The following is a 26375-nucleotide window of genomic DNA, read 5'->3' on the forward strand; positions in this document are numbered from 1 at the left end:
CAACATCAGTGTCTTCCACCTGAGATTGAACCCACAACCCTCCACTCCAGAGTCCAGATCTCAATTTTTTCGCTGCATGCTTCCCTCGCTGCAGCACAAAATGTGGCAACTAAGCAGTTATTTTAAGCATAATCTGCAGACAGTTGTGTCATGATGGAGTTACCATGCTTGGCCCCCAGATTCTTAATGCACCCTGCTGCTGCAGAACTGCTGCCGAATCAGAGATCCCTTCTTTAATCTCCTTGGGTTCTGTACTCTGTGCTGCTCTGGGATGTGGAGTGTCTTCTGGAAAGGAATGCAGAAATTCCAAATGTTGCATATTCCAGTTGCCTCGGCACTAAGAATGGCTTTGTCTCAATTTACTTGTAAATGTTCCAAGTTTGTGGAACTAAAAGTTTTTGCCAACTTCTGTTGGACTTTCAAAAGAAATGCCATTTCATTCTGCTGCATGCTTGTATAAACACTGTATTAAAGCAACTGAACAAACAGCAAAACATATTTTTGTGTTACACATTCTGCGAAGAATAGAACATTTAATACAAAGAGAAGTAGTTAGTCATAATGAATAGTAGTAAAAAAAAAATCTTGTTTTCTTTCACAAATTAATATCTGGTTTCCACTTTGCTTTCCCTTATTGTGGCAGAAACACAACTCTGACAAAACAAGAGGTTAAAATCTCCATTAAAGTAATGCAGGGGTATGGAAAAAAAGTGTTAAGAAAAAAACAGCTTGTTTCCTTTCTTACCTCAGTTGCGTTTCCTTTGTAGCTAGTAAATTAGAAGCCATTGTAGAACTTTTCAATAGGCTTATGCTGAAAAGTCTAATTTTGATGTTTGCTCCAATTACTCTTTGAACGCTTTTGGCACTCTGCGTTTAATAAGTGTACCTTAATTAAAATTAATTTGATAATTCATACAACAACGTCATGGTGTTCAGTGGATCCACACAGTATAAAAGCACAACTAAGGACACCTAACAGTCTCTCTGTGATGCGATCTCGCTTGCTCTTTCTTCGGAGGCATTGGCACAAATAATAAATGTAGGTATCTATTACTGTTGGTCTCAGTACTGCCAACCTGCTCTGACTGCTGGGAATACATAATGCTGATGTTGGAAATTAGCTATATGCCAGAAGAACTGATAGCTGGGAAATAATAAAAAGGAGGAAAGCTAAGGATTACTCATGTAAGCAGATCAGGACTCTTAAGGTGCTTATATATGTGTATCATGAAAAATGAAATTAAAAAGCAAAATGTGAAGGAACCAATTGATCCTCTGCAGTACGAGACACCACACATCTGCAGGATAAACGGCCTGACTGTGCATAGATATCCCTGCCTCTCAGCGCCGCTGTCACGGGTGACCTTCCAGATCGCCATCAGCGTGAGCCTGTCAGGATTAGACACTCTGGTGTATGTTCTGATTTCCAGAAAAGTGCTTTTCATGGGGCTTTTTTATCTTCAGCATCCTCATTTTCTCTCTACAAACCTTTTTCATTATCACTTTGTAACTGATGGTGTAACTGTAAAAACTGTAATGATGAAAAATTAAACGAAAAAGCCTAATAACTTAATTCAGCATTTAGCATATTAAAACACTGTTGTGTGAACACGTCTATTTAACTGTAATTTGTTCCCTGCCAGACAGGGTCGTTGCCAACTATGAGGTCACCGAGGTCTGCACCTCGGTAATTATTTTTAAAAAAAATGTCTACCTATAAACATTTTTCTAATAAAAAAAACAATCGGCGCTATTTAACTGTATAATCAGGAGTTGAAAACATCGGGTCTATCCTCACAGCAGGTGTTTCCATAGAGATCTTAAATGACTCTCTGATTGGTGTGTGATGCTTATCTCTGTGTTGATTGGACAGCTGCTCAAGTTCACAGCCGGCCGGGATCAAGCAGTCCAGCCACAGTTCAATGTCGAACTAACCTGGCATGAACCAAGGTATGTGACTAGGACAGCTAACAATCATGAATTAAGTAAGTAACCCAGGGTGTTTGCTATAAACTAACTGTATATATAATGTAACTTAGTTTACATTAAGCTAACCTTAAGTGCACAGCACGAGAGAAGAAAGAAAGCAACGCTAAACAATGGCATTCGTTTTTTCTATGCAACTAGGTAGCTAGCTACTAATACTATGTATGTTTTCAAGAAAGACTTATCAACTCTGTTATTCCGGTTGAGTTTATTGAGGTATTTTTAGAAGCTAAAAGAGAGAGAAGGAGATGAGGGGACCCTGAATTGATACCAAATATGTGCACATGATTAAGTGCACAACTGCTCGTTCACATTATTAAGCCCATGACATCAAAATCTCACTACAGCCAGGTACCCAAACTAAGTAGGCGACCCTGTAAAAGATAAGTTATTGCTAAGAAGCGTTCATTAACTAGAGCATCAATGTTGATACAGTATGTAGCATTTCATATATTTGAAGTAGTAACAGTTAAGGTTAAGGACTCAAGCAAGGCTAGCTGGCTTGAGGTTATGATGGCTAACTAGCTTGTTAACATGTGCAGGAATCAATTAATTCAAACCCTTAGTAAATATAGTTAATGTAAATGTAAATGTAGTAAATGTAGTTAGTGTGTTCTTCAGCCAAACATTGCTTTGCCCACTGCCCGGTTCAAGCCTTCACTGCTAGGTAGGACCCTTTTAAGAGCCACTTTGAATATAATTATGGCCTTCTTGGAGCAATCATTTATCTGTGATTGAAGAGAGATCACTCTTGAAAGTCTGTAAATTGCAATTTATTAATCTCAGAGGGGGTTGGCCTGGTTGAAAAGTTTTTGTTCCAAACTGTATATAAGTGGCACTGACATTAATGCACATTATGGCTAACATTATAGTATCTGCATAATGCTGTGGATCTCATTTTTTGCATCTGTATTGTCACTTTACATAGTTAGCGCACAGTATAATCTCAGTTTTTACATAAGAGAATATGAAAACTGATGTAATCAAATAGTCCTTTTCAAAATAGTTTATCTTCTCCTGACTTTCTCTCTCCCTTTCTTTTTACTATCTATCTCTCTTCTCTGTCTCCCTCTCTGTCACAACACAGACACACACACACACACACACACACAGGAAGAGATTGTGCAGCTTTAATAAAAGTATTTTTGCCAACAAGTCCCTCTGTATGTATTTTATTATAGATAATGAGTTTGTGTGACTGTAGTGTATAACTTTGGTTGTGTTTAGATGTAATTTTGGTATGAATTGCCATAAATAAGCTCTATTAAAGGAAGAAAAAATCTGAACCTCACTAATTTCTAAACCCTGGCTATGGCCCTGCTGCCAGACCATTGTCTTCTCCATTGCCACATTTTGGTCAAATCTGTGAGGTGTTACAGCAGTGCACACTCCCACGTGGTTCTCCTGCAAAATACCCTGACTTTTGCTCAGTTTTGGGTTCTATTTACCTCATGAAGTACAGCATTAAAGTTCCAGGTGGGTGCAAGACTAACAAAAATAACTGCACCCAGCCTTTGACCACATACAATATCAAGCCCATTCCTCAAAAGGAGACAAGTACTATCTAAGGCTAATGGATAATTCTATGTGCAAGAATAGGACCTTGACAAGGTAATCTGTCCCTGTATCCTGCTGTCTGGGTGTGGCAGGGATGCATGCCGTCACAGTCATAGAGAAAGGACTTTCCCACAAGTGGCAGCATCCCTTCAGCACTGCAGGGCTAAATGTACCATAGTAACAGCGATTTTAGCTCAGGTCAGGATTGGAGTCCAGCAGACTGTCTATATTTAGAAGACTGTGATTCTGCAGCTCTGCACCACACCGCACCGCCCAGCTTTCCAGCTGATGTCAGGGGATCAGTCCACAGCAGGTCTGAGATCCCCACGCAAGGCCATGCCCGTTTAAAGTAGAGCAGCTGGGCGGGAGGTACAGTGATGTGTAACCCAATAAAGCCATGGAGAGAGGCTGATTCTCCTGGAATTGAGTTATCTTGTTAGTGAGCAGAGGTGTGGATTCAAGGCAAAGTAATTGAATCAGCTGCTTCATAATGCGGTGAGATTGAGAGATGAGGGTAGATCTGAAGAACGAAAAGATAAAGAAAATATATATTTATATGTGTGATATTACCGTCTCTATTGCATTGTTTGCTGTGAGCAAAATACTGCTTATTCAGTGATCGTGATTTTTTTGTTTTATCTCCCCCGCCCCCCCCCCATTATTATATTTGTGTATTTTATGTTATGAGCTGTCTCTCTTTTTTTTTGTTCTGCTGGCGTCAAGGAGAATTGAGAGATGTCTGGTTGTGTCACACACTGTGTTGGCGAGGGTGCTGAAACAGAGAAGTTGCCATACACATTTTCTGTCATTTATTTGCCTTGACTCAGTTATGATTAGTTTAGCAAGCAGTGCCACATCACCAACAAGAAAGTGTTCACACAATCTTCTAAGACTGTTCTTGACTGTTTTGTGAGTTATTTTATTTTTGATTTTTTTTCTGGTCCATTGAGGTACACAAATACATGTATAAATTGGTTTCTAACCCAAAATATAAATAACCTTATAGTACTTCCCTTTACTAATTTGTTATAAACACAAAGAGCAGCCCTTTGTAAATTAATAATTCAATGTTTATATGTTGATTATTATACATTTATAAACGCCTCCATGTACCTTAAATCTAAAACTAAAGTAACTTTACATGCCGTGTATTTTTTAATAAATGTATAAGCCTAGTTGTTTTATTAGTTTTGAGAAACCCATAACAACATTGTTAAAGAGGACTTCAATTGGACTTTCTTTGGAAAATAACTATTAAATACCTTTATTTTCATTCATTGTGAATTTGTTTTCAATTTATCCCACTCCATTGTATTGTTTGACGCATGTTCGGACGCGTGTTCGTCATTCTGATGTCAGACAGCCTTATCGTGATATCCCATCATACTGCACGTGGGTTCATTGCTATGAACAGGGGCAATTTGGAGTTACATTGATCTCTCTAACTCAAAGATGTAAATCAGAAAAAACTGATATTTAGTCAGTGCACAGTAGACTTCAGTGAATTTAATTTCATGGAAGGAACATACAGAAGGTATGTATATGTAAATGTTCACTGTTTTTAATCTAAGTATTATTTTCAGTTTTAAGTAATTATATTTTTTCCACTTACACCTTGTTATGATACTATTACTATAACTGTACTAGGTTAACCTAGGCTAGTGGACAGTGTCCATCATGTTTCTTAGCAGAATTGATGATAATAGTAGCAGGTGATTTTTGAAATATATTTTTCTACATAAAATTTAAAATTCAAACATCAACAGCAAAACAACCTGAACTCACCTGAACAGGACATAGAACTGATAAAGCACACATTCCATTAAGCTTGTTTCGGATGCATGTGCAATACCGGTTATTGTCCATCAATGGCTAATGTCACAAAACGCCTTAAATCACCACACAGCTGCAAATCTACTTTTGAGACTGTTCCTTCCTAGGGCTAGATCATTGTGTATCTTCTGAGCTGTTTCCAAAAAGGATGTCAGACTCTCTCAATAGCACTGCAGAAAGGCTGTTACCTTTACTGTGTCTGTTTGGATTTGATGCCACAGCTCTGCCACTGACGTGTTGCAGAGTAGAAGGTGGCAAAACGAGTGCAGCCTTAATGGGGGCCGATCTCGAAAAAGCACAGGGTCGCATCAGCATTGATGTGAAATGTGTTTGGCAGGCTTTATCCCAACCTTTTAAGCGCTAAACTAGGCGCATTATGAGGCTTGGGATAATCTATAGTAAAATGCACACATGGGGAGATCGCTCTGCGAGTTGTTTTGGAAGCCATTTAATCAAAACCGTCATGAGGGAAATTCTGATTCATTTTGTTCAGATTGAGGTTGAGATATGGAAAATGTGTTAAACGTCTCTGAAGGCCTTACAGAGAGACAACACTTATAATTATCATCAAACCACCTTTGCACAAAGTTTTGTTTATTATTTTATTTTATACAGATTTGGAGATGCATGCATGTTTTTTCTAACCTCTTCTCCATTTGTTATCTTCATTTTTCATTTTCAGAATCTCTAGACTAACGCTTTGAGTAGACAGTGATTAACTCAATTTTTTGGCTAATACAGTGTATCATGCACAATGTATTATTGTGAATGGTAATAAAATGTACCACTGTGCATAAGTGGGCGTTTTTGTCCTAATAAGCCTTATGTTTATTTCAGTTGCAAGGACTTGTCTATCTGGGTGCCTACAGAATGCAATGCTATCTGACCAGGATAAATCCTCTGGTATTAATTTTGAATATATGCCCATCGTTATTACTGCCTAGGGATTTTCTATCCCTGTGTGATCATTCTGGTTTGCTGTGCACAAACTTCAAAGCTCTGTCTTTGGACTGCTATAATCCACAGCATGTGTGAACATACTGCAGCTGACCGAGTTCCTGCCCTGTGCATGAAACCAGCATGAGAGGTAGAGCCAGCGAAGGCATACTGACGTGCATGTCTTCACCTCAATCTGTGTGACCTGGCGCGCTTTCAAACCATTATTTTTTTTAATGGAGTTGGCTCTTATCTTTCACCCTGAGCACGTATGGAGGGGAATCGCCTCTTTGAGAACTTGCGTTGTTTCATTAAATTGTTTTTATTTTCATTTGTGTGTTCACATCCATGTTTCCGTACATTCAGGTTAAATTCAAATGGAGGCCGTTGTCAAGTGAGACTCACAGAGCTTCTTATATCTGGGCAGTGCTCTGTCCGTCAGGCTTTTAGTAACATCCTGATAGTTCTCATCTACATAATTCCACAGAGCCGCGTGATGAAAAGTCATAAAACCACACGCATGCCTTTTTCACACGCTGAGCTCCTTCCTTTTAGGTTAATAGTTCAGAAACAAACAAAATAAATATTATATATATGTATATATATATTTCATACTCTCTGAGACTCAGGCTTAGTGGCTTAGCATTTTGCAGAACAAAAATATTTCTCTAAGCTGAAGTAATGAATGGACATGGACATCCTAACAGAGAAGGACAGTGTTGATGGTTTGGAATGTCTGGCAACCAACAAAATAATATGGACCTTTAAACTGGTTTACATACCTGAGATGTTTACAATAGTTTAGAACTGCTTCTCTTACAAGACATTACAAGATCAGGCCTACTATTAGTACCTATGTGCAGTCTTAGGAGACTTTTTGATTGCTTATTTTTTTTTTGTTCACTGGCATGCTTGCTTGTTTGCCCAGTGCTTGTGTATATAGCTGTTGAGATGACATTTTTATGACCTACCGTTGTTTAATACATCCCATTCATTGACCCTGATCACAGATTAAATATATTTCTGATATACTCAACGCAATCCTTCTGGAAAATAAATGATAATACTTTTGTGAGATTTGTGTCCTGGGGTGGGGGGCCAAAGCTGGGCTTAATATGGAGGCCTGCTGAGATCTGAAACCTGGCAATTGTCCAGGGTTTTTAGCTACATGCAATATGGACCTCAATCATTATTAGTTGGACATATGCTTCACATGTGTTGACTGGTGTTGAGTACTCTGCCCTAAATGATTTCTGCTCTCCAGTATTTCTCTCTCAAAAAAAAATGTGATGATGAAAATGGATTCCCAAATTATAGTGAATCATTGGCTCTCCATAAGCGAAATGTAATGTAATCTAGCCCAGATTCCATCTCCTCTATGCCTCACCACACTTCACCCCGCCTATCCTATCTTTCCTAGCAGCTACCCCACTCTTGTTCATTTGTATAACTGCTGAGACGTACTCAAGACAACTTGTCGTCAAATGTAAAAGCCGTCTGGATTTGTTTCTGTGCAAACCTGTGGTTGTGCTTTCAGATGCTTTTATCCTGCTTCTCGGTAAGTGGAGTTTTGTCATTGATATTGGTCTGTTGAAGGGCCACTTGCAAGTAGATCGATGACACCTTGAAAGATGTAGAGATGGAGGATATGAACGGCCACAACACTAACACCAGTCTAATTCAGTCTGTTAACTCCTCGGTTTGATGCATCCGTGAACCTGAACTATCGGCATGACATACCACGATAGGAGTTATTTATTGTTCATGATTCATTTTTATCCACAAACCTGTCTGGTGCATTATTAAGACATATCTATATATATTGGAAGTTAATTTGTGTAGAAGTTAGTGGTATTGTGTGTTGAGGAAGGTGTAAATATCGTTGCTTTTTCTCAGAAGGCCATGTCCGTTCATTTTCTTTGAAAGGCCAATATTCAGCTGTCACTATCTGCATTCCCATTACAAGCGCACATATCTTCTTTATTGTAAATGAAGAACCATTTAACAAGCGAATGTAGTCCAAAGCACATCTTTCGTATTCAGCTGCAATGGAGAACATAATCAGAAAACCATGTTGTTCCAGTATGCTCTTGTTTGGGTGCATTTCAGCGCACCAGCTGATAGAATTGTGTCATCATTTTAAGTCAACACTTGCTTCCTCTGCTGGGCGCTGAAAGCCATCCATGTATCTGACCTTGTGTTTTTCATTCAGCAAGCTTGTGAGATTGCTTTAAACTTGATCCATTCCTTGTGAGCATGAGCCAGCTTTCATGTCATCTGGCGTTGACGCGACGGAGAGAAAGGTTCATCCTTTAACACAGCGCGCAGTACGTGGTGTCGGTAAAGTTACCCAAACCCTTCTGCTCATGTGCGTTTGGCTCGAAGCGATCAGTCAGCAGACTCCTGCAGAAGTGTTTTTTCTGCCAATTAAATCACACCTGTACCACTGTGAAGGGAGGGGAGGAATTAACATCTGTGTAGATTCACACAGCTTGCTCAGTATGGCGGCTTCTTTTTTTAACTCTGTTCTTCACACTGTTTTAATCGTCCCTCATGAAAACGGTTACATAAGCGCATGGATGTGTAAGCCCTGATGTCATTGTTTTGTTAGCTCAGTTGTTGGTGCATGTGCATGTTTAGCTCTTGAACAGGGGGGCCATCAGGCTGAGAAGAGGACCATGGTGGCGTGGCATTTCACATTGAGAAGAAATGGATTTAAATCCACCAATCAACTAAGGTAATTGTTTCTCCAATAATAAATCCAAGGCACAAAATAACTACACAGCTCTGAAGAAAAAAAAAAAAGCTAATTTTAGGACTGAGGATGCCCTCATTCAGCTTTGTATTCTGCCTCGCTCCTTAATCACTTTTATCAAAAGGGCTCTTTTGGCATCAGTGCAGGTGCTCGCTGGTTTGTACGCCACAAGAATCTCAAAGCAAATGTTTCCTGTGCGTTCTAGCATTTGCATACACTTGCGCTTTGATTCCCTTCTGGTGCTCAGAGCTTCCTGCCAAAATTAGAAAGTTATGGTGGCTTCATCTCCATTCTGATACGGCAGGTGTCCAAACGACAAAACCAGGTCAGCACAGATGGCACTCATTGGCTGTGCTTTGCCAGCGGTGGAGCTGTAAAAAGAGCTTCTGTTCAAGATGAATAACTCTCCATGAAAGATTTAGATTTAGTGGGTGTGATAACTAGACCAGTTTTTGCATACAAATAGAGGGTTAACTCAACTGTTAGTCATGCACTAGATCAAGCAGGCTTTCTGACGACTTCTTCCTTATAAAAAATAAAGTTTTAAATTGATTAATTTATTACATTTTTCTGAGACTCCTCAAAGTGTATTTCACACCAAAAGTGAATGGGCTACTCTTTTTGGTTCAGCTGGTTGCTGCAGAGTCATTGGAGCAAGCACTCCTTAACAAATGTCTGCAGTGGAGCAGAAATACCATCTGTAGTATAGCTTTCCTCGCAGTGAAGCTGCTGAGGGTCTGTCTTATTTAACAAATACAAAACAAATCTCACTAGGCTTTCATACTGAGCAGCAGACATGCTTGGCTATCTGTGATTGGAACTACCTAGTCCCACAGTCCCTGAACAGGTGGGAGTGCTCACTGCCTCCTCACCAAGTTCTGCACCCCTCTGAAGACCCTTGTCCATCCTGTGCAGACCAGCACTGCACCACTAATCAGCACTGTTGACCACCAGCGGGGAGTGCTTGGCACGTGCTGATCCTGCACTTTCCTGCATGAGCCACAGAGAAACCTGACACCATGTAGACCTGTTTTTTTCTGCAATGTCTGCATAGCATCAATGAATGATAGAACTCTTTCTTTTGTATTTAAAGTAGCTCATACTAAAAATAATCAGCAGACTTAATCAACTGTTGGAGAAAGAAAGAAAGTGGGGCAAATTGAGCTCTTGGGCCAAGATGTAGGAAATGTAGCTCAAAATATTTGCTATTGAAAATTATTCAATTTAAAAGGACTGCTTTGAAGTCAGTATGATTTTGTATGGTTTAGCTAAGAGAGAGAAGGAGGAAGGCTGGAAAACATAATTCTAGTGATCCAGTAGGGAGGTATACAATAAACATGAGTTCTTTGCAATTCTCCGAAAAATAAACTGGCTGATTAAAGTCTTCCTTGTACTCTCCCTCTCCTCTTCTCTCCTCTCTCTCTCGCTTTTTTGTTTTGATACAGAAATCTGCCCAAATGCTATGATAAAGGAAAGATAGGGATTCTCTGAGGAGCAGTCTCAGTGCTGGCAGCTTTTCATATCAGAGCTCAGAGGGCAGGCAGACATTAAAGAGCTGAGAGAGAAAAAGAGAGACAGGGAGAAAGAGAAGAGGGAAGAGGAGGGCCATTTAGAAACGCAGACGTCAAGCTCATGCCCAGATGGCTGACGCGGAAAACAAATGCCATTAAATCACTATTTATAAATGACTTAAAACAGAGGTCCTGGGGGGAGGGGGGGAGTCTCAGTTAAACGTGCTATTTCTTCAGAAATGCAGAAGAGCAGGGAAAGGATGAATGTTGGAGCCTCATGTCTGGAGAGGTTCAGAAGGTGTTGTCGACCTTCATTTTACTAAAGCACTGTTTACCCACACTGTTGTAGCACCACAGTGTGTTGCTGCTATCATTGTGTCATTGTGGATGTAGGAGAAGTGCCCTGTTACTTATAATGCACAGGAATCCTTGTTGAATGCACTCAGTCTTCTCTCAAGCCCCTGGGCCTTTCTGGGAGGTAGTGTGTGAAGTAGAGGTGTTGGAGTCCCACTTCAATCATGTCATGAGGTATTGCTGTCTCTGTGGAGACCTCTCCCCCTTTCACCTGATCTCCCTTCTCTCACCAGCTGTGATTATCTCTCCCCTGGCCGCTGTTCCTCCGCACAGAACGCCATTGTGCTTGTAACTTTAACCAAGGCGGGCTATATCGTCCCCCTGTTCCAGCCCAAGTGTAAATATCTCAAGCTTTTATGGTCCAGCTTGTTTCATGGCCTGTCACGAAAGGCCTGCTGTTGCATTGCAGACGCTGGCCCCAGCAGACTCGGCTCATTCTCAGGAACCCCCCTGCCAATCGCATACTGTCTTCTGCAAAATATGGAAGTGTTCAGCATGCACCTTTCATAGCTGCCATCCATCCATTCCCTTCCAAAATCTTTTGTCTAACTGAACGTGGCATTTCATCACACAAGTGCCACTGTGAATAAGGCACTGCTTGTTAGGTGGTCCGTTTCTATTTCTCCATTCATCCAGTCAAGGTAGGGTGTGTAGAGCTGTCCTCGTGACATGCAGGCTGGATGGGGACAATTTTCAGATGTGTTATCCCACCCTGGATGCCACATTACCCACTTTTCTTATTCTTCCTACTGCTTTTTTTTTCTCTAACAACCCCCTCCCCCTCAGCCCCTTTGGCTGTACTACATACCAAGCATGTTTAGCTTTTCCATTAACATCAACTTTTGTTAAATTCAATTTATACAGCTTGGTCATCTTCTTCAATATAATTATATCTAACTGGCTAAACTCTCCACAAAACTAAAAGATAATTGGTCTATTCCCTTCATTCTCTCAATTTTCCTTCTTCTTCATGACTATTAACTAAATAGAGAAGCTGTATAGTATGCTGTGGTTACAACAGACAGAAAATAACAGAAGTTACTAGCAAACCCATAGACATTTTATTTTCTAATGCAATCCCCTTACTGTCTGTAGGTATTGTTAGTAAATCTGTTTTTATTAATGAGATGTTGTTATTATTAGTAGTATTATAGTATATTATAATATAGTAAAGTGTTTGATTTGATTTTTTAAGAAATTCCTTCATGGTGTATAGTATTATAGCTACATTAGTATGCAAAACCCTGTATGTAAAAGACAATTAATTTCCAGGTGAGACAGATTACAGTTTGGAGTTTTGTCAATACACTGCATCTGTTAATGAATTAAACGTTTAAGGAGTAAATCTTCCACGGACATTGGTTTAATTATGCTCTCAGTGCTGAAATGTGGCTTGTCTTAAACGATTGTACATCATTGTCCTTCTGGAACTGTTAGCCAGTGATTTGGATTCATTTAGCAATATTCCTTTTAATGACCTCTCGAGGCTGGCTGTAAAAGTGTCATTGGTGGACGTTACTGTCGAGGAAAATGGGAGTGTAGGCTATTATGCCTGGTGGAGGGGAATGCACTGACAGTTTAAGCATTTTCCTGCGTGAAAGGTGAATGATGAGACATAGAAAATGCAATTTAATATTAAACACGATTGATTATTGCTTTGTTGCTTTTGATGGTGTTGTTTCAGCTTTACAAACATGACCAGCACCACTGAATTATACAGAACCATTTTAAAAATGGCAGATGACAGGGGGGGGATCCATCTCTACATTTTAAACAAGTGCAGTTTATGGATGTGTACTGATTTGGCCGTATCTACCATAATTTCACACTTATTGGACGAAGACAAGGAATCTGCAACATTTTGTTTTTTTGTTGTGCACATTGGTCTTATAAGACCATTGTAAAGGAAGGGGAGGGCAGCAGTAGAGAGAAAGGCAGGAGCCTGAGGAGGGGACAGGTTTAGTAGTGGCACCAGAGCCAGATGTTGATAGCTCCTAATTGCCCCTTATGTTTACTATACAGCAGATGTAGAATGGGAACTGGGAGCAAATATCCCACTGGCTCCTGATGACCTAAATTACTGGGTGGCAGGGTGAATACACATGAATAGAAGCAAAACAATATAATTAGGTTTTGTGAAGCTCACTGAAATACAGATTTTTTAAAATAAATTATTGGAAAACTAAAAACTATTCAGAAAATGTCACACAGCAATCTATCAGATAGTGCTTAATGAAAAAATATTGTAATTAAGGTGCAGTTTTCTGTCAAATATTAAAAAGTATTAAGCTCTTCTCCAACAACAAATGTAATAAAAATAATCAAGTCCTGATTCTTTGAACCTCTCCACCTTACATACAGAAATCTAGGTAATCGTCACAGAGCACATTTGCTCAGGCTGATTTCCGTTTCAGTGAGCTATGCTAGCTGGTTGTCTGGACTGCATGACACCTAAATCTAAACAAGCAATGAAATCTAAACAAGCAACGGTTTATCACTGTTGGCTTTTGCTACGTCCCTTCCAGAAACCAAAGATGTGATAACAACCGAGACCTGGAGGTGTTAATGTTAAAACCTGTTCCTGCCATACTAAAGGAGTTCACAAATATACAACGCTGGGTGCACAGTGACAACACCGTCCCCCGGACACCACGCTGACAGAGATCTTGCAATGAGAACGAAAACAATTCCTCCTCTTGTTGTCATTGGAGCCTCTGTCTGACAAAGGCTACTGGGGAGCCTGCTGCCCCATGAACCTGCCCTACAGTGAGTTAGCTTTTAATATGAATTGTATTATTGTGCACTCATCAGGATTTCACTACAGCTCAAAAGATTGATTGCTTCAACACAATGCTTGGCAGGTGCAAGTGTTAATTGTCATTTGCTGCAACGCTGGTGTTACATATGGAACACCACACACACACATATATATGTATGTTAGGTTTATATAATGTAAATATATTAAATATATTTTATGGGGGAGCTCTGTCTGCAGATAATGGGAATATGGAAATAAAACTTGCTTGGAAAGTGATTATGTTAATAGGGGAATTGAGATGGAAGATATGCCCTTCAGTCGGTTTATAAAGGGAAATGTTAGATGGTGGAGCAGGTAATCTGTTTAGAAGCATGCCGTCTGTAAATTTCTTTGCGCCAAAAGGAAGTGAAGAATTTCATTTGAATTAAACGGGCTTAAAGAGGTATACAGGCTGTAATCAAAGTCCTAATGCATTTCACGCTCCGAGATGGACCTGGAGCCATCACAGCTGCCTTTTCAAAGAGAATACAAATTACAGCACATCTTGACAAATGGCAAAGGCTCTCCTTTAAAAAAAAAATATATAATGAATAAACCCAGAGGGCTTCTTCCTTTTAAAGCAAGGAACTTGAAATCATGGTGCTATGAAAACTCAATGTCTTTCCTATTGGGAATGCATTGCATCGTAACCTTTATAGAGTTTCCAACTCCAGTAAGGAAGTATTATCTGCTTTTCTTTCTTTTTTTTCTTTTCTTCACTGATCTGATACAGAACATTAGGGAAACGTTTGGTGTTGCATCACTTTTGATGGCCATGATGATTTCTTCTGCATTCAGTTGCAAAGGCCATCAATACTGTGGATCGGTCAAACCGGAGTTCTTGAAATTAAAAGTTCACAGTCTTAGCAAAGAATGTGGAAGCAATATAAGGGAATAACACAGAAGCTTGGGAGAGAAATTAAATATGATCCTTTAGATTATACAAAGTAACTCTGTAAGGAGTGATGGAGGGAGTCGAGTTGAAGCAGTAAAACAGATTGTTCTGGGAGTGTGGAAAGGGAATCTGCAAGTTTCTCTCCAGAGTTAAAGCTCCAGGACCTGACAACCTTTTCAGTCAGTGAGTTATTGAAACAGAGGAGAGGAAGAGAGGAATGGCGATGTTGCAGCTACTAAATCAAGAACTGGGAAAAGAAACGGCCCCAGAGAAATGCAGGCAGAGTAAAGAAACAAATTATTCACACTGAAGAAAGAACCAGAGAGGGGAACTAGCAAAATCACCCCATATATATAGTGTAGTTATGCATGTCAGTGGGGGTTTGAACATATCAATTGCATTGGGCTGCTTTTCAGACACTGCGAAATAATGCAGAACATACCACTCTCTGAATTCAGAGGACATTGGTGATTCTGGCAAAGCACTTGAGTGAGTGAGGTGCAAGATGTCTTTTTTCTTTAAAAAGCAGCATTATGCCAAATCAAATCTAATGTGCTCCTTGTTGGAGGAAATTTGTGTTAAAATCCAAAGGGCCTTGCAGTTTTTTTTCTTTCTTTTTTCTTTTGGTCATTTACAATTCCATTTAATCCAAGCGTGAACTCATTTTGTTCATTTTGTTGAACAGTTCTGACAGATTTGAAGATTCGCTGCTTCCCCGAGCTCAGGCTGAGTGTGCAGGCACTTAGTTGAAGAAAGTGTTTTAAACTCAATTCACCCTTTTTATCTGTCACATTCAATCTGTCGAGATCCTGTGATATTGTATTCTATACATTTTTTTAGTATAAAAACAAATTCTCCCCCGAGATCAGATATATAAATCCTACTGAAGCACTGGGGCATACAGTTGGCTCTGCGAATGTTTAGTGCTCCTGTTTCCTGTTCCTGGGGGGCACTTCCTGGATAGGCCTGCCGTGCCTGATGAATTTTCTCTTCATTTTATTTTTAACAGCTCCCCCTACGTTCACGGAGACACCACCGCAGTATGTAGAAGCGAAGGAAGAGGGCAGCATCACGCTGAGCTGCACTGCCTTTGGCAATCCTAAACCCGTCGTCAGCTGGCTGAGGGAGGGTCAGCTCCTGGGGGACAGTGGCAAATACAAGGTAGGATGTCGGCCAAATAGCCATTGCTGTAGTTCTGACAATCTGTCCGTTCATATTAATGTTTATCAAATGCCTGACATGCTTTTACCATCACTTATGTTCTGTTCTCTACACATACATACACTTCTGCAAGATGTAACGACACCAAGGACAAGAACTTAATTTGCATGAGGGGATACAGTTATGGTATATGAGAAGATTAGAACAGTCCAGAGGTGTCATCTGAGGAGGTGTCAAAAGGTGGCAAGACACTTTGCAGCTCAGACGCTCGGGGCAGCTTGCTCTGCAGTCGAGCTCCGGAAGGCGCAATATGGATTGCAGACGTGTAATTGTATGACGGCGACTTTCTGTTTTTGATGTACAGTGCTCCGGAGGGTTGCCATGGCAGCATCTGAGAAACCCTGGAGTTCTCAAAGTGCCTGGGAGTGATCCCGCACACATCTCCACATGTGTGTTGTACCTCCCACAGGGGAATGTGGGAGCTGGTTTTCAGGTGATGGGATGACGTGTGATGAATACGAAGTAGGAGAAAAAACACAACAACAGCAAGTGAAAAGATGATCTCTGTGACACTCTAGACCTTTTGACCTTCATCCCAATATTTTAGTAACCTGGAAACTGCTCTGTAGTTGTAGGCTGCCAATGGAATCATTCCAGGTTCTCCTTGGCTCTTAAGGATACGTGTTCACAAGGAACTGACCTTAAGTGCAGCACTCAAAGGGAACAGGGTGCAAGGGATGTATCTGGAATGGCCAGACACATCCCACACAGCACATGTACTGTTACGTTCAGAGTAAATTACACTTCTTGGTCTCTTAGATCAATTGCTATGATTCATAATGCCATCATAGATTGTTATGTGCTGTGTGATATAATCATACTTAATTAGCGCCAGTCATTCTGGAGTCCCACTGCTTTTATGGATTAATTGTGTAGGATTGTTTAGCTACACATTGCATTACCTTCATAAATGTGTTAATCTGTACACAATGAATAAATGAATTAATTAATGGATTAATTAATTAATTAATTAACTAAGGTGCTTGTTTGTGTTGTGTGCAACCTGCTGCATGTGTCTCACACCAGAAGAATCCCACTAAAGGACCTTTCCCACAGCATTCTGAGGAAGATGTGCAGGTTTCATTGCAAGTGTGAGGCATATTAAAGAGGTTTCAAAGAGAAGAGCAGCTGAGAGATATTTAATTTGGGTTCATTTTCTTGCTTTTTATAGTATCATGTAAGGTGTTGTACAGTATTGATCAGAAACACTTTGAATGGCTAAAGCTTTAAAATACATATCTACCCCCCCACCTCTCTCTCTCTGTCTGTCTCTCTCTTTTGCCATTTTCTTCTTCATCTCTCTTTGTTGTAAGTCCTAGCCTGCTCACGGCTATATCTAACATTTATTTCTCGGGTGTTGACTGACATTTCTTTTTACTGACTGGTTGATTGGAGCTGCCACTCCTGTTTTATGGCATCTGATGCACACGGAAGTGACAGGTCACTGCAGATTCCTCATCCTCCCTGCATGCTGCTGCCCCTGTCTTCCAGTCCGATCTTTGTTCTGGCCCCTAGCCCCTCAGCTTGTGCAGCGTCTGAGCCAAAGGCTCTGTCACATAATCACTTGGGAAAAGGTCCATAAAACGTCTCTGTTATACATTATTATATATCAACTCCTACTATCATCCCTCTACAGGATTTGGCTTTTCCACCACCTCTGAGGATTCGGTAGAAAACAACTGCTCTAAAGGGACAGTTTGGGGGAATTTATAAAGCATTAAACTCATGTGGATGGCAGGTATAGATGAAGCATGTGACCTCTGCTGTGCCTGGTTAAACTGTAGATGTGTTAGTTATGCTCTGGGGAAAGTACCTTTCATAAAAATGGGCAATCTGAAGAATACAGCGGCCATTGTCTCATTTGAATAAGTGTAATAGACTATGAAAATATTTTGGTTGAGTGGCCTTAAAGGAGCGCGTGAATAATTAGCTGTTAGAGATACCATTACTGCTTAATCGAAATGACTCAGCTTCTTCGCCTGCATCTTTTCAGGCAACAGTGATCTTCTCTATTCTTCCCAGAATGTAATCAGCTATGCAAATGCTTTTACTTATTTTTATTTTTTTTAACGATCTACAGCTGATTTCTAAATAAAGCATTCTGGTACATTTTCTTCACTTGAACCGAGGCCGCGGTAGTTATTTTTATCGTTTCCGGCAGCAATACGGAATCACAGCACAACTATCTGATCTGCTTCAAGGCAACGTATGATTTGTCAGGAAATAAATGGAAAGTTACAACATTTAGAGAAAAAAACTAGTTTCCTGCAGCACTGTGGAGCAATTATCAGCTTTTACGTTGTGTCAGCTGAGAGTCAGATCGAGCCCTGGGAAAGCTGAGTATTGAAGAGAAAAACAAAAAGTGATACTTATTTAAATAATACTGTAAGGAACATATATATTTCTGGGACCCTGTAACAGCAATATTACACTGTAAGAGTGTGTAAATGCTGCCCCACCAATTTTTGACTCCTCACATAGCACTGCAGGGAACCCATGCTTTTCTTCACCAATGATTTCTGCATCCACTCTTCAATACAGACGGTCTTGTGTTAAATTCTTTCACTTGGCTGTCTCTCTCCTGGAATCTCTTTTTTTATGTTTAATGTTGCTCCCTCAAGCGTCCCCATAGGCAGTCTTAGCCTTTGATATATCAAACACTAGAGGCAGGAGTCACTGTGGACTTCTTGTAGTTTTGCAGTGCTACTAGGAAAGTACTGTGTTGTGCAGATCACACTGCCAACAAGAAGGGAAGAAACCCCTTTTGTTTAGAGGATAAATGCACATGGCCTGCTGCTTTCCTCTTGTGTTTAAGTGCTGAGAGTTTGCCTGTACATGATGAAATTATGTACCCTCCAATATGACTAGTCTGTATCCATGTATAAATGTGACATGAATAAAAGTAGAGCCTCTTAAAGTAGTAATAGTAATATTGGGGGTTTTGTCCACTTAAAACACACAGATTTCTACTCCACCATGTTTCCAAGACATCTGAAGTTCTCCAAAGTGAATTGAAAGGAAGATCACCAGTGCAATAATTTATTTGAACCAGGACAATGACTAATTAAGCACAGCCGGTTTAACCAGATGTGCTTTCAGATGTGATTGGAAACTCAGCTACTGTGCTGACTTGACTGTCTGAATGGACAGCTGCACGCTCACACAGCCTCACTTAAGAGCTGAAAAAGAGGGGAGGGGGAGGGGGAGGGGATGTCCGAAGAATGAGATATTGTAGGCTGTACATTTTACATATATGTTAATGGCTAACATTTTAATTTATAGTTCAGAGTACCCGCGTGTGCGGTCGATGGTGGAAAGTGTAACAAGCCCATTGAGCAGAATTCCTTTATTTTAAGCCTCCTGTCAAGACGCCTCGATCCTGGGAACAGGACATTCGGCCCAACATGAGGTTGAAGCTGAATAGCACAGCCCCTCAATGCATTCTGTAATGAATTTAAATTATTATTTTTCCTAGAAATTGCTGAGTAATTGCTTAATTATCCCGATCCGTCAGCCTAACCCTACTTGATTGATTATTTTTTTATGCAGCTCCTGTAAAAATTTAGTGGGCTGTTGTTAACTTAATCCTGCACAAAATAATTCATCAAGCCTTAATTAGAGTGCTAGGGTGCACAATGTAATCCTGCAGCTGCACGGAGAGCGATGTCACTTACCCTTATGATGAATAATTGGTGTGCTGTACTTTGGGTTACAGGAGGTTAGAGTGAATTGAAATGAGAACTTGTGTCCTGGCAAGCACTGTGCTCTCAGCTGCATTCTGTCTGTGTTTTCTTATTTAGCACTTTAGAACTGAGATGAGAACAAAGTCAGAGTCTAGAAGGAGGGAGAGGCCACCTCAGTTCACTCTCTCACATCCTGTATGATGAGGGATGGTAACCTGGTTTAGAACCAAACTAGATGTAATTCCCCTGGATTAGCACAATAAAGAGCTCTGAACAGAACCCGGAATCTCTGGTTGAGATGGAAGAGGGAAAAGTTTGAATTCTCTCAAGCAAATATATGATGTTGTGTTGACCTGAGAATGTCTGAAGGGGTCTTGCATGATCTTATCCTAAACCTTGGACCAGGAAAGCTACATTGTGTGATGCTTGCAGTCGATCAATGTCTCCCCTCAGGTTTATGATCTGTAGAACTCAGCCTTGGCACTCTCTTGTAAAACCTGAATTATTTAGAAGTGACGAAGCCCAACTCTTTCTTCTTCACACTCTCCATATCTCCATCTATCTCTTTTCAGACCTGCCATGTTTTATATATGTTTTGGTTTATTTTTTCAGGCTTCATAAATGCACAAGCTATAGAAGCTTTGATGCCTCCCACTGTAGACTATCCGGCATGAAAAGCTGGCTTATTCATTTTCCATCAGTATCGCACAGTTTTTGTGGTGACACGTGTGAAAGATGCAAAATGCAGAACACAGCAAACCTTTTCTCTGAGTGTTTGTAGTTCTCATTTTGTTGTTGCTGTCACTGTGACTGCCTTAAAGCTGTGTATGTGACTTTGCAACTATGACATGCATTGGGACTTATGGGGGGAGAAAAAAAAAAACATAATAATTCTCTGTACCTGGTGATGTGTAATAAATAACTAAACTGTCACTGAATAATGTAAAGGATGTTATGATAGTTACCACTAGAAACATATACACCATAATATCATGCTGGGAATAATAACATCTCCATGCTCATTAGGGTAATAAACATGAAAGTTGGATGACTATTTTTCCCCACAACTGATGTGGATTAAACTACCTGTGAAAGACATCCAATCATTCCAGACTAGTAGGCAGCATTCAAGTGTCCTAGTGCAGGTCTCAGTTTCAACCACATCCTTAAATAATATATCACAACAGTTTAACGTGCTGTAGAATTGCCAAGATCCATGCTATAATTAACAGAAAAGTATTTTTTATTATCAGCTGGGCCTCCACTTTATGGCTGTGTCCGTGGCTTGACTAAATCATGTCATGACAGTATTTCAGTCAGCCCAATAAAATTCCATCGCTGTTGGTCGTTCTTGCCGAAGTACACGTGATTTAACTCAAGACTGTGGTTTAAACGGTTTTGAATTTTAAATGTCTGTGGTTGGGGGTTAGGCTAACCCTTGTCCTGGACAGCCATAAACCAGCAAGTCCAAACCTCAGTTAATACTTATAGAACTGTTCCTTATCCTTACATTCAAATGATACTGAGAATCTTAATTCTGAACTGTGAAACTTTATTTTGGTGTGATATTTAAATAGTGAAAATAATGCCCTAAAAACAAACTAAAGGTAAGCATTAAAAACAGCAGCCTGAACCCCAAACCTAGCCACAGCTACAATGTGATTTAGACCCATATAGATCTACACCCAATTTAGTTTACTCAGTAGAACCACTGTCCCAGCCTAAACAAAAACCTAAGTTTACTGGGGACTCTAACCTTAACCCTAGCCCAGGCATAAATGTAACCCTAATTTGGTCTCTAATTTCCATTGTAGTGCAAGATTAATCTCAATTACTTCAAAATAATGGTCCTTAATAACCTAATGGTAACCGTTAGGCCATCCCTGCGCTTATGTATGTGTAGTTCATCCTTGCCCCCTGTCACCCCCAGTTGCTCAGCTTCCCCCCAGGTAAGACTGACTCATCCTGGACGTGGTGCTAGTTCATTGATGTGGAATTATGTTTATGTCCTGCCATTTCCAAACTTTAGCCTGCCACGCTGGTGTCAGTTTCTCAGCTGAGAACGACGAGAGCCCCAATGATGTGAGGAGAGCAGCTGATAGGCTGGTGTAAGTTCTAACACCTGTGCTGTGCTGACAGCAGCTTCCTCCTCTGGATAATTAACAACGATCTGCCACCGGCAAATTCAAACCCCAAAGGCAGATAGGCTATTGACAGCGCGCCAAGCATAGCTGGCACCGCAGTGCCTCTCAGGCCTGACAAATGAACGTCTCTGCTGCTCTGTCGGGTGTCGTGCGAAGCACCAGTGGCCATTTGCCCCGATGTTCACTCGTTCCTGCAGCGTGCAGCTCTGGGGAGCAGAGATGGATGGCATCACTCCAGGTGTCAGAGCCTTCAGCTTATGATTGGTTGGAATCGATAAACTACATTCCAGCCCCGTTCATTAACTATTGCATAATTCAGGAGGATCTCGGCTTCTAAACTGCTCATCTCAACATTTTCTGTGGCGCAGCTGTTGGGAAATCAGCCAACTCGAGGGCTTTTCCATCAGTACAGTGCAGCAAGAAATGGTTAGCACTACATGGAAACCGCGGATAATAATTAAGAATCGCTTTTATTAATCAGTGCTTCAATATGTTTTGTACACGCAAATAAACCATATTATATACATGTTTTTTTCTTCTTCTTCTGCTGCCTTGAACTTGAATTGTCTAGACTTGTAAATTAGTAATGCAGTGCATATTGAATTCCTATAGGAGGAAAAATAATATCCAGGAAATTTGCTGATCTCAAATTCTGTTTCTTTGATGTGCTATCTACCCAAATGGCTTCTTTGACTGTTAATATACTTAGCCTGAATGGAAGTTCAGTGTGAGGTTTCATCTGAGGCACATGCAGAAGAAACAGACAATGATTTCTTAGAAATAATCTGTTATAAAAAAAACAACAAACCTCTGTATAGTTAAGATCATCCAGAAGTGTTCTGGTTTGCTGCATTGGTATTGACTTAAAACATAAATAAATATTACCCTCATAAATTACCGCTCCTATTTTCAAGTTTAAAATTCATAGAAGAACAAATTGATCCTGTATACACCTAACAACAGTAAGTCTAATTTACACATTTTTATGCTGAGGATTGTAAATGTTGAGGGACCCAAGACTGAACCCTGTTGCACTCCTTTCTGACATGCGATTTTGCTTGGGGTCATAAAGTGAGCTTTCATAGGCTGTTCTGTGATTGCAAAAAGTGAAGTTTGGAAGGAGAGCCAGTCCCCCAGACATTCCAGCTGACAATATTTTTTTTTTTTCCTATGACCATCAGCTATCAGTTGGGGTAGAGTTCTGCGATTGCTGACAGAACATGTTTTAATACACAGGATCAATGGTGATATCTGTTTTTTTGTAAACCGCTTTGCATTGTATTCTGGGGTGAGCGCATGGAACCCATGGGTAATATTAATGGCTGTTCACAGTAGCAGAGTTCCTAGTGCTTGAACATCCAAACAGACTCTGTTCCAGGAGGCGGGGGGGGCCTGCGCCGCTCTGTTTCCACACTGTGTGGAAAGGAGGTGAGACACCATAGCGCACAAAGGATGCAGGGGTTGTGTTGACTCCTCACTTTGTTAGGAGCAGCTGGGGGGTGCAGCAATAGAGCATATCCCAGCCTGCTTCACTCGGGTTCTGGGTGTTCTCATTACTCCAGCGCTGTCTTTGCCAGACTATTTTCATCACAGGGACTGATGTACTGCATCCAAACAAAAATGTATGCCAAGACCTATGTATGTTTGCAGAACATGAACAAACAGAATAATCTCCAACTTTCAGATTGTATTGTTCAAAGGTATCCTTAAGGTGGGAAAGAACAGTGGCTGAGGACAAAGATCTTGAAATGAATATGGGCAGCAATACGCAACCAGTGTAGATGAGCCTCATACAGATGATCTACGCACACTACCGGATGCAGTAAATTTGATTTGTTTTTATGCATCATGTAACCCCCCAATGCCCGTATCCTCAGTTGAAATCCATTTCTTTGTCTGCAGGTTAGCGATGGGAGTCTGACGGTCCTGTCAATCAACCGGGAGGATCGGGGGGCCTACACATGCCGGGCCTACAGCATTCAAGGAGAGGCCGTCCACACAACCCGCTTGCTGGTCCAAGGTAACTGCCTTCCTGGCTGCTGGTGCTGTTGCTGCTGCTGAGGTTTTCAGTTTTTCTGTGCCTTGTGTTGTATCAATGCTGCGTATTGTGTCTTCTCCATTCCTCATCAACTGGCATGCTCACACTGCAAGATTTACAATTGCGGTTAATTGACATTTTTATAGGCACTATCTAAGAGAGGGGTAACAATTTAATGGGAAGGTGGCTGATTGAAATCTCTCCCCCAGGGGGACACTCCGAGGCAGAGTGATCAGAATGTCTGCCTTTTATTTTTTTGCTGTCATTGCTGTTGTTGCATTTTCATTTTTTGGGGGCTCAATCTGCCACAGTACCTTTTACAAGCACTTTGAAAGAGGTGATAATAGTGGGGGTTCTGGCTTAATCTAAGATAATTAAATTAAAAGAGCATTCATCAATATTGAGGTGTTGGTTCCGTACCAGCCTGTCCTGTGCATTGTCATAGCTGAAATAGGATCAATCTGTTCTTTAAACCTTATATAGGTTTAATGTAGTACACCATGTTAAATCCACAGTCAAGTGAAGGAACACATTTTGGAATCATGGTAGAGCATGGAGAGAATAATGGGTGATTCCTCATGAATTTATATATGAATACCACAGGATTAACCCATGAATATGTTATGCACCTCATCTGAGTTCTGAGTTAATTATAATCACATGTATAGCAGGGTTACTTTAGAGCTAGGCTGCATGTGCTCAATGTCAGGACTCAGATGATGTGCATGAGGTACTGATATTTTAATCATGTGGTATTTATATATGAATTCATCAGGAATCACACCACCTTATTTTGAGTGTTACCTTTAAATAAGGTTACAAACTATGGAAATCCTGACAATGCAGAGTGGTAACAGTCATGGGGGAAACTTTCACAAAGCCATGCAGTTTGACTTGGTAAACGCTTATAAGAGTCCTGAAGGCTAGATTCCAAACCACACCAGCTATTTTGAGAACTGTCCTCCGTCACATCCCTTCAGCAAATAAAGCACTGAGTACATAAACAAATACACCGCATCTGCACTTGCTCTCCCTTCCTCTCAAAACACCTTCGCTCCTGACATCTCTGTGAACCCCTGTCAGTGATGGAGTTTGCTGAAGCAGTGAATCTCTAACTTTAAACCCATATAGATCCCATACTATGACTAGCCACCTTTTACAAAACATTTCTAGGTCAGTCAATACGTCCCGCTGTGCCGTCCCACAGCCCTGCTGCTAGCTCCCCATGGCTTGGATTGCGTCGTTCAGTGTGGATGTATCAGATATGTGCACTGTTCCATTAATTGCATTTTTAAGTAAAATCCCAGTGTGCACAGAGCACTCCTCCCCCAAGATAAAGAGCTGAGTTGCGGTCCTATCAGTCAATACAGTCTCATAACATTTGGCTGTTGCCTTCAGGGTACAATTCACTGGGGTGAGTTGCGGTTCTGTAGGTTTGACAGAGGATGGCTCTCGACTGGGTCTTCCAGCTGCTGAGAGATGATCTGTGGCAATACCTGTTGACATGATGTGTCTGGTTGACCGGGAGCTCTTCTCTCTGCTCTCTGAAATCGAAGGGGACACGATGGCTCTCCCTCTTTCTGTCTCTCTCTCCCTATCTGTGTCTGTTACATTGAAAATTATGTATCAGTTCATGCACAATTAGTCAAAGAATGGGGGGGGGGGGGTTGAATAAGATCCATGATAGTGGACCTAAAGGGTTTCAAGGGAAGTGAACCGAAGGTGGTCTCTTGGAAGGGAAATACACCTGGAAAAAGCAGGAACAAATCATGCAATGGGCATTGTCCATGTGTCAAAGCAATCACTTCCTCCTTTTGCTATGATTTACCCAATATCTCTTGCCCGCCTTCAACAAGCTCTCATAAAATGGAGGCCCAGTATCTTCATGGGCAAACTGTCCGAAACACAACCCAGCAAGTGAAGATCTGGTGTGCTGCTTACCTTTTTATTTTCCACAGGCATCCATAGCAAATAAAATGAAAATGGATGAACACAGCATATTATCATGAAACCCAGAAACACCTCCGGGGGAGAAAAACAGGAGTCTTTACATTTGTAGTGAAAATGCACATAAATGAAGGTGTCAGTCTACTTCTACAACAACCACCACAAAAAAAAGAAACGCAAAAATATGTTGTGTGGAGCCAGTGGGCATGATAGAACACCTTGTTAAACAAACGATTGATTTATGTATTGCCTAGAGGTAGATTTTAACCAAGCTTTCCATTAGAAAGAGTGAATAAGCATCAGTGAGATCAGTGTGTATCAATCACTTTGAGTAACAGAGCCTTTCTCGATGTAACCCCCTCCCCCTACTGGAACACACACACACAAAGATGCAGGCATTCACACCGGTTGCAATGAAAGATTTCCTTGCACCTGCAAGCATGGCGTTCTGCCCTTACTAAGTATGTCTTAATCATTACCAAGGCTAGATATATTGAGCACTTGTAAGCTTTTGACAGCTCCTGCTGCCAGATGAGATTGGCAAGTGGCAATCTTTTCTGGCAGCAGGAGCTAAGACTAAACTGGTGGACAGACCGTAGTCCGCTTACCTGGTGGACATGTGTGTAGAGGTGGCCAGTGTCATGATCATGAGTGAGAATAAATCCCTCAATTAGCCAGTCAATTCCTTAAGGTACTTTCCAGTACTCAAGGTAAGCAA

The 26375-nt window shown here is 40.8% G+C and overlaps 1 protein-coding gene across 1 annotated transcript in view; it reads left to right on the top strand.

Annotated features, from left to right (window-relative positions):
- Positions 1-26375, top strand: part of igsf9bb (immunoglobulin superfamily, member 9Bb) — a 163825-nt gene that overhangs the window by 72671 nt on the left and 64779 nt on the right. The window contains exons 4-5 of the mRNA XM_066708218.1: positions 15634-15785; positions 23575-23692. Coding sequence (XP_066564315.1) covers positions 15634-15785; positions 23575-23692 — 270 coding nt within the window. The remainder of the gene's footprint in view (positions 1-15633; positions 15786-23574; positions 23693-26375) is intronic.

The sequence above is a fragment of the Amia ocellicauda genome, chromosome 1, assembly GCF_036373705.1.
Source record: "Amia ocellicauda isolate fAmiCal2 chromosome 1, fAmiCal2.hap1, whole genome shotgun sequence".
Classification (NCBI taxonomy): Eukaryota; Metazoa; Chordata; class Actinopteri; order Amiiformes; family Amiidae; genus Amia; species Amia ocellicauda.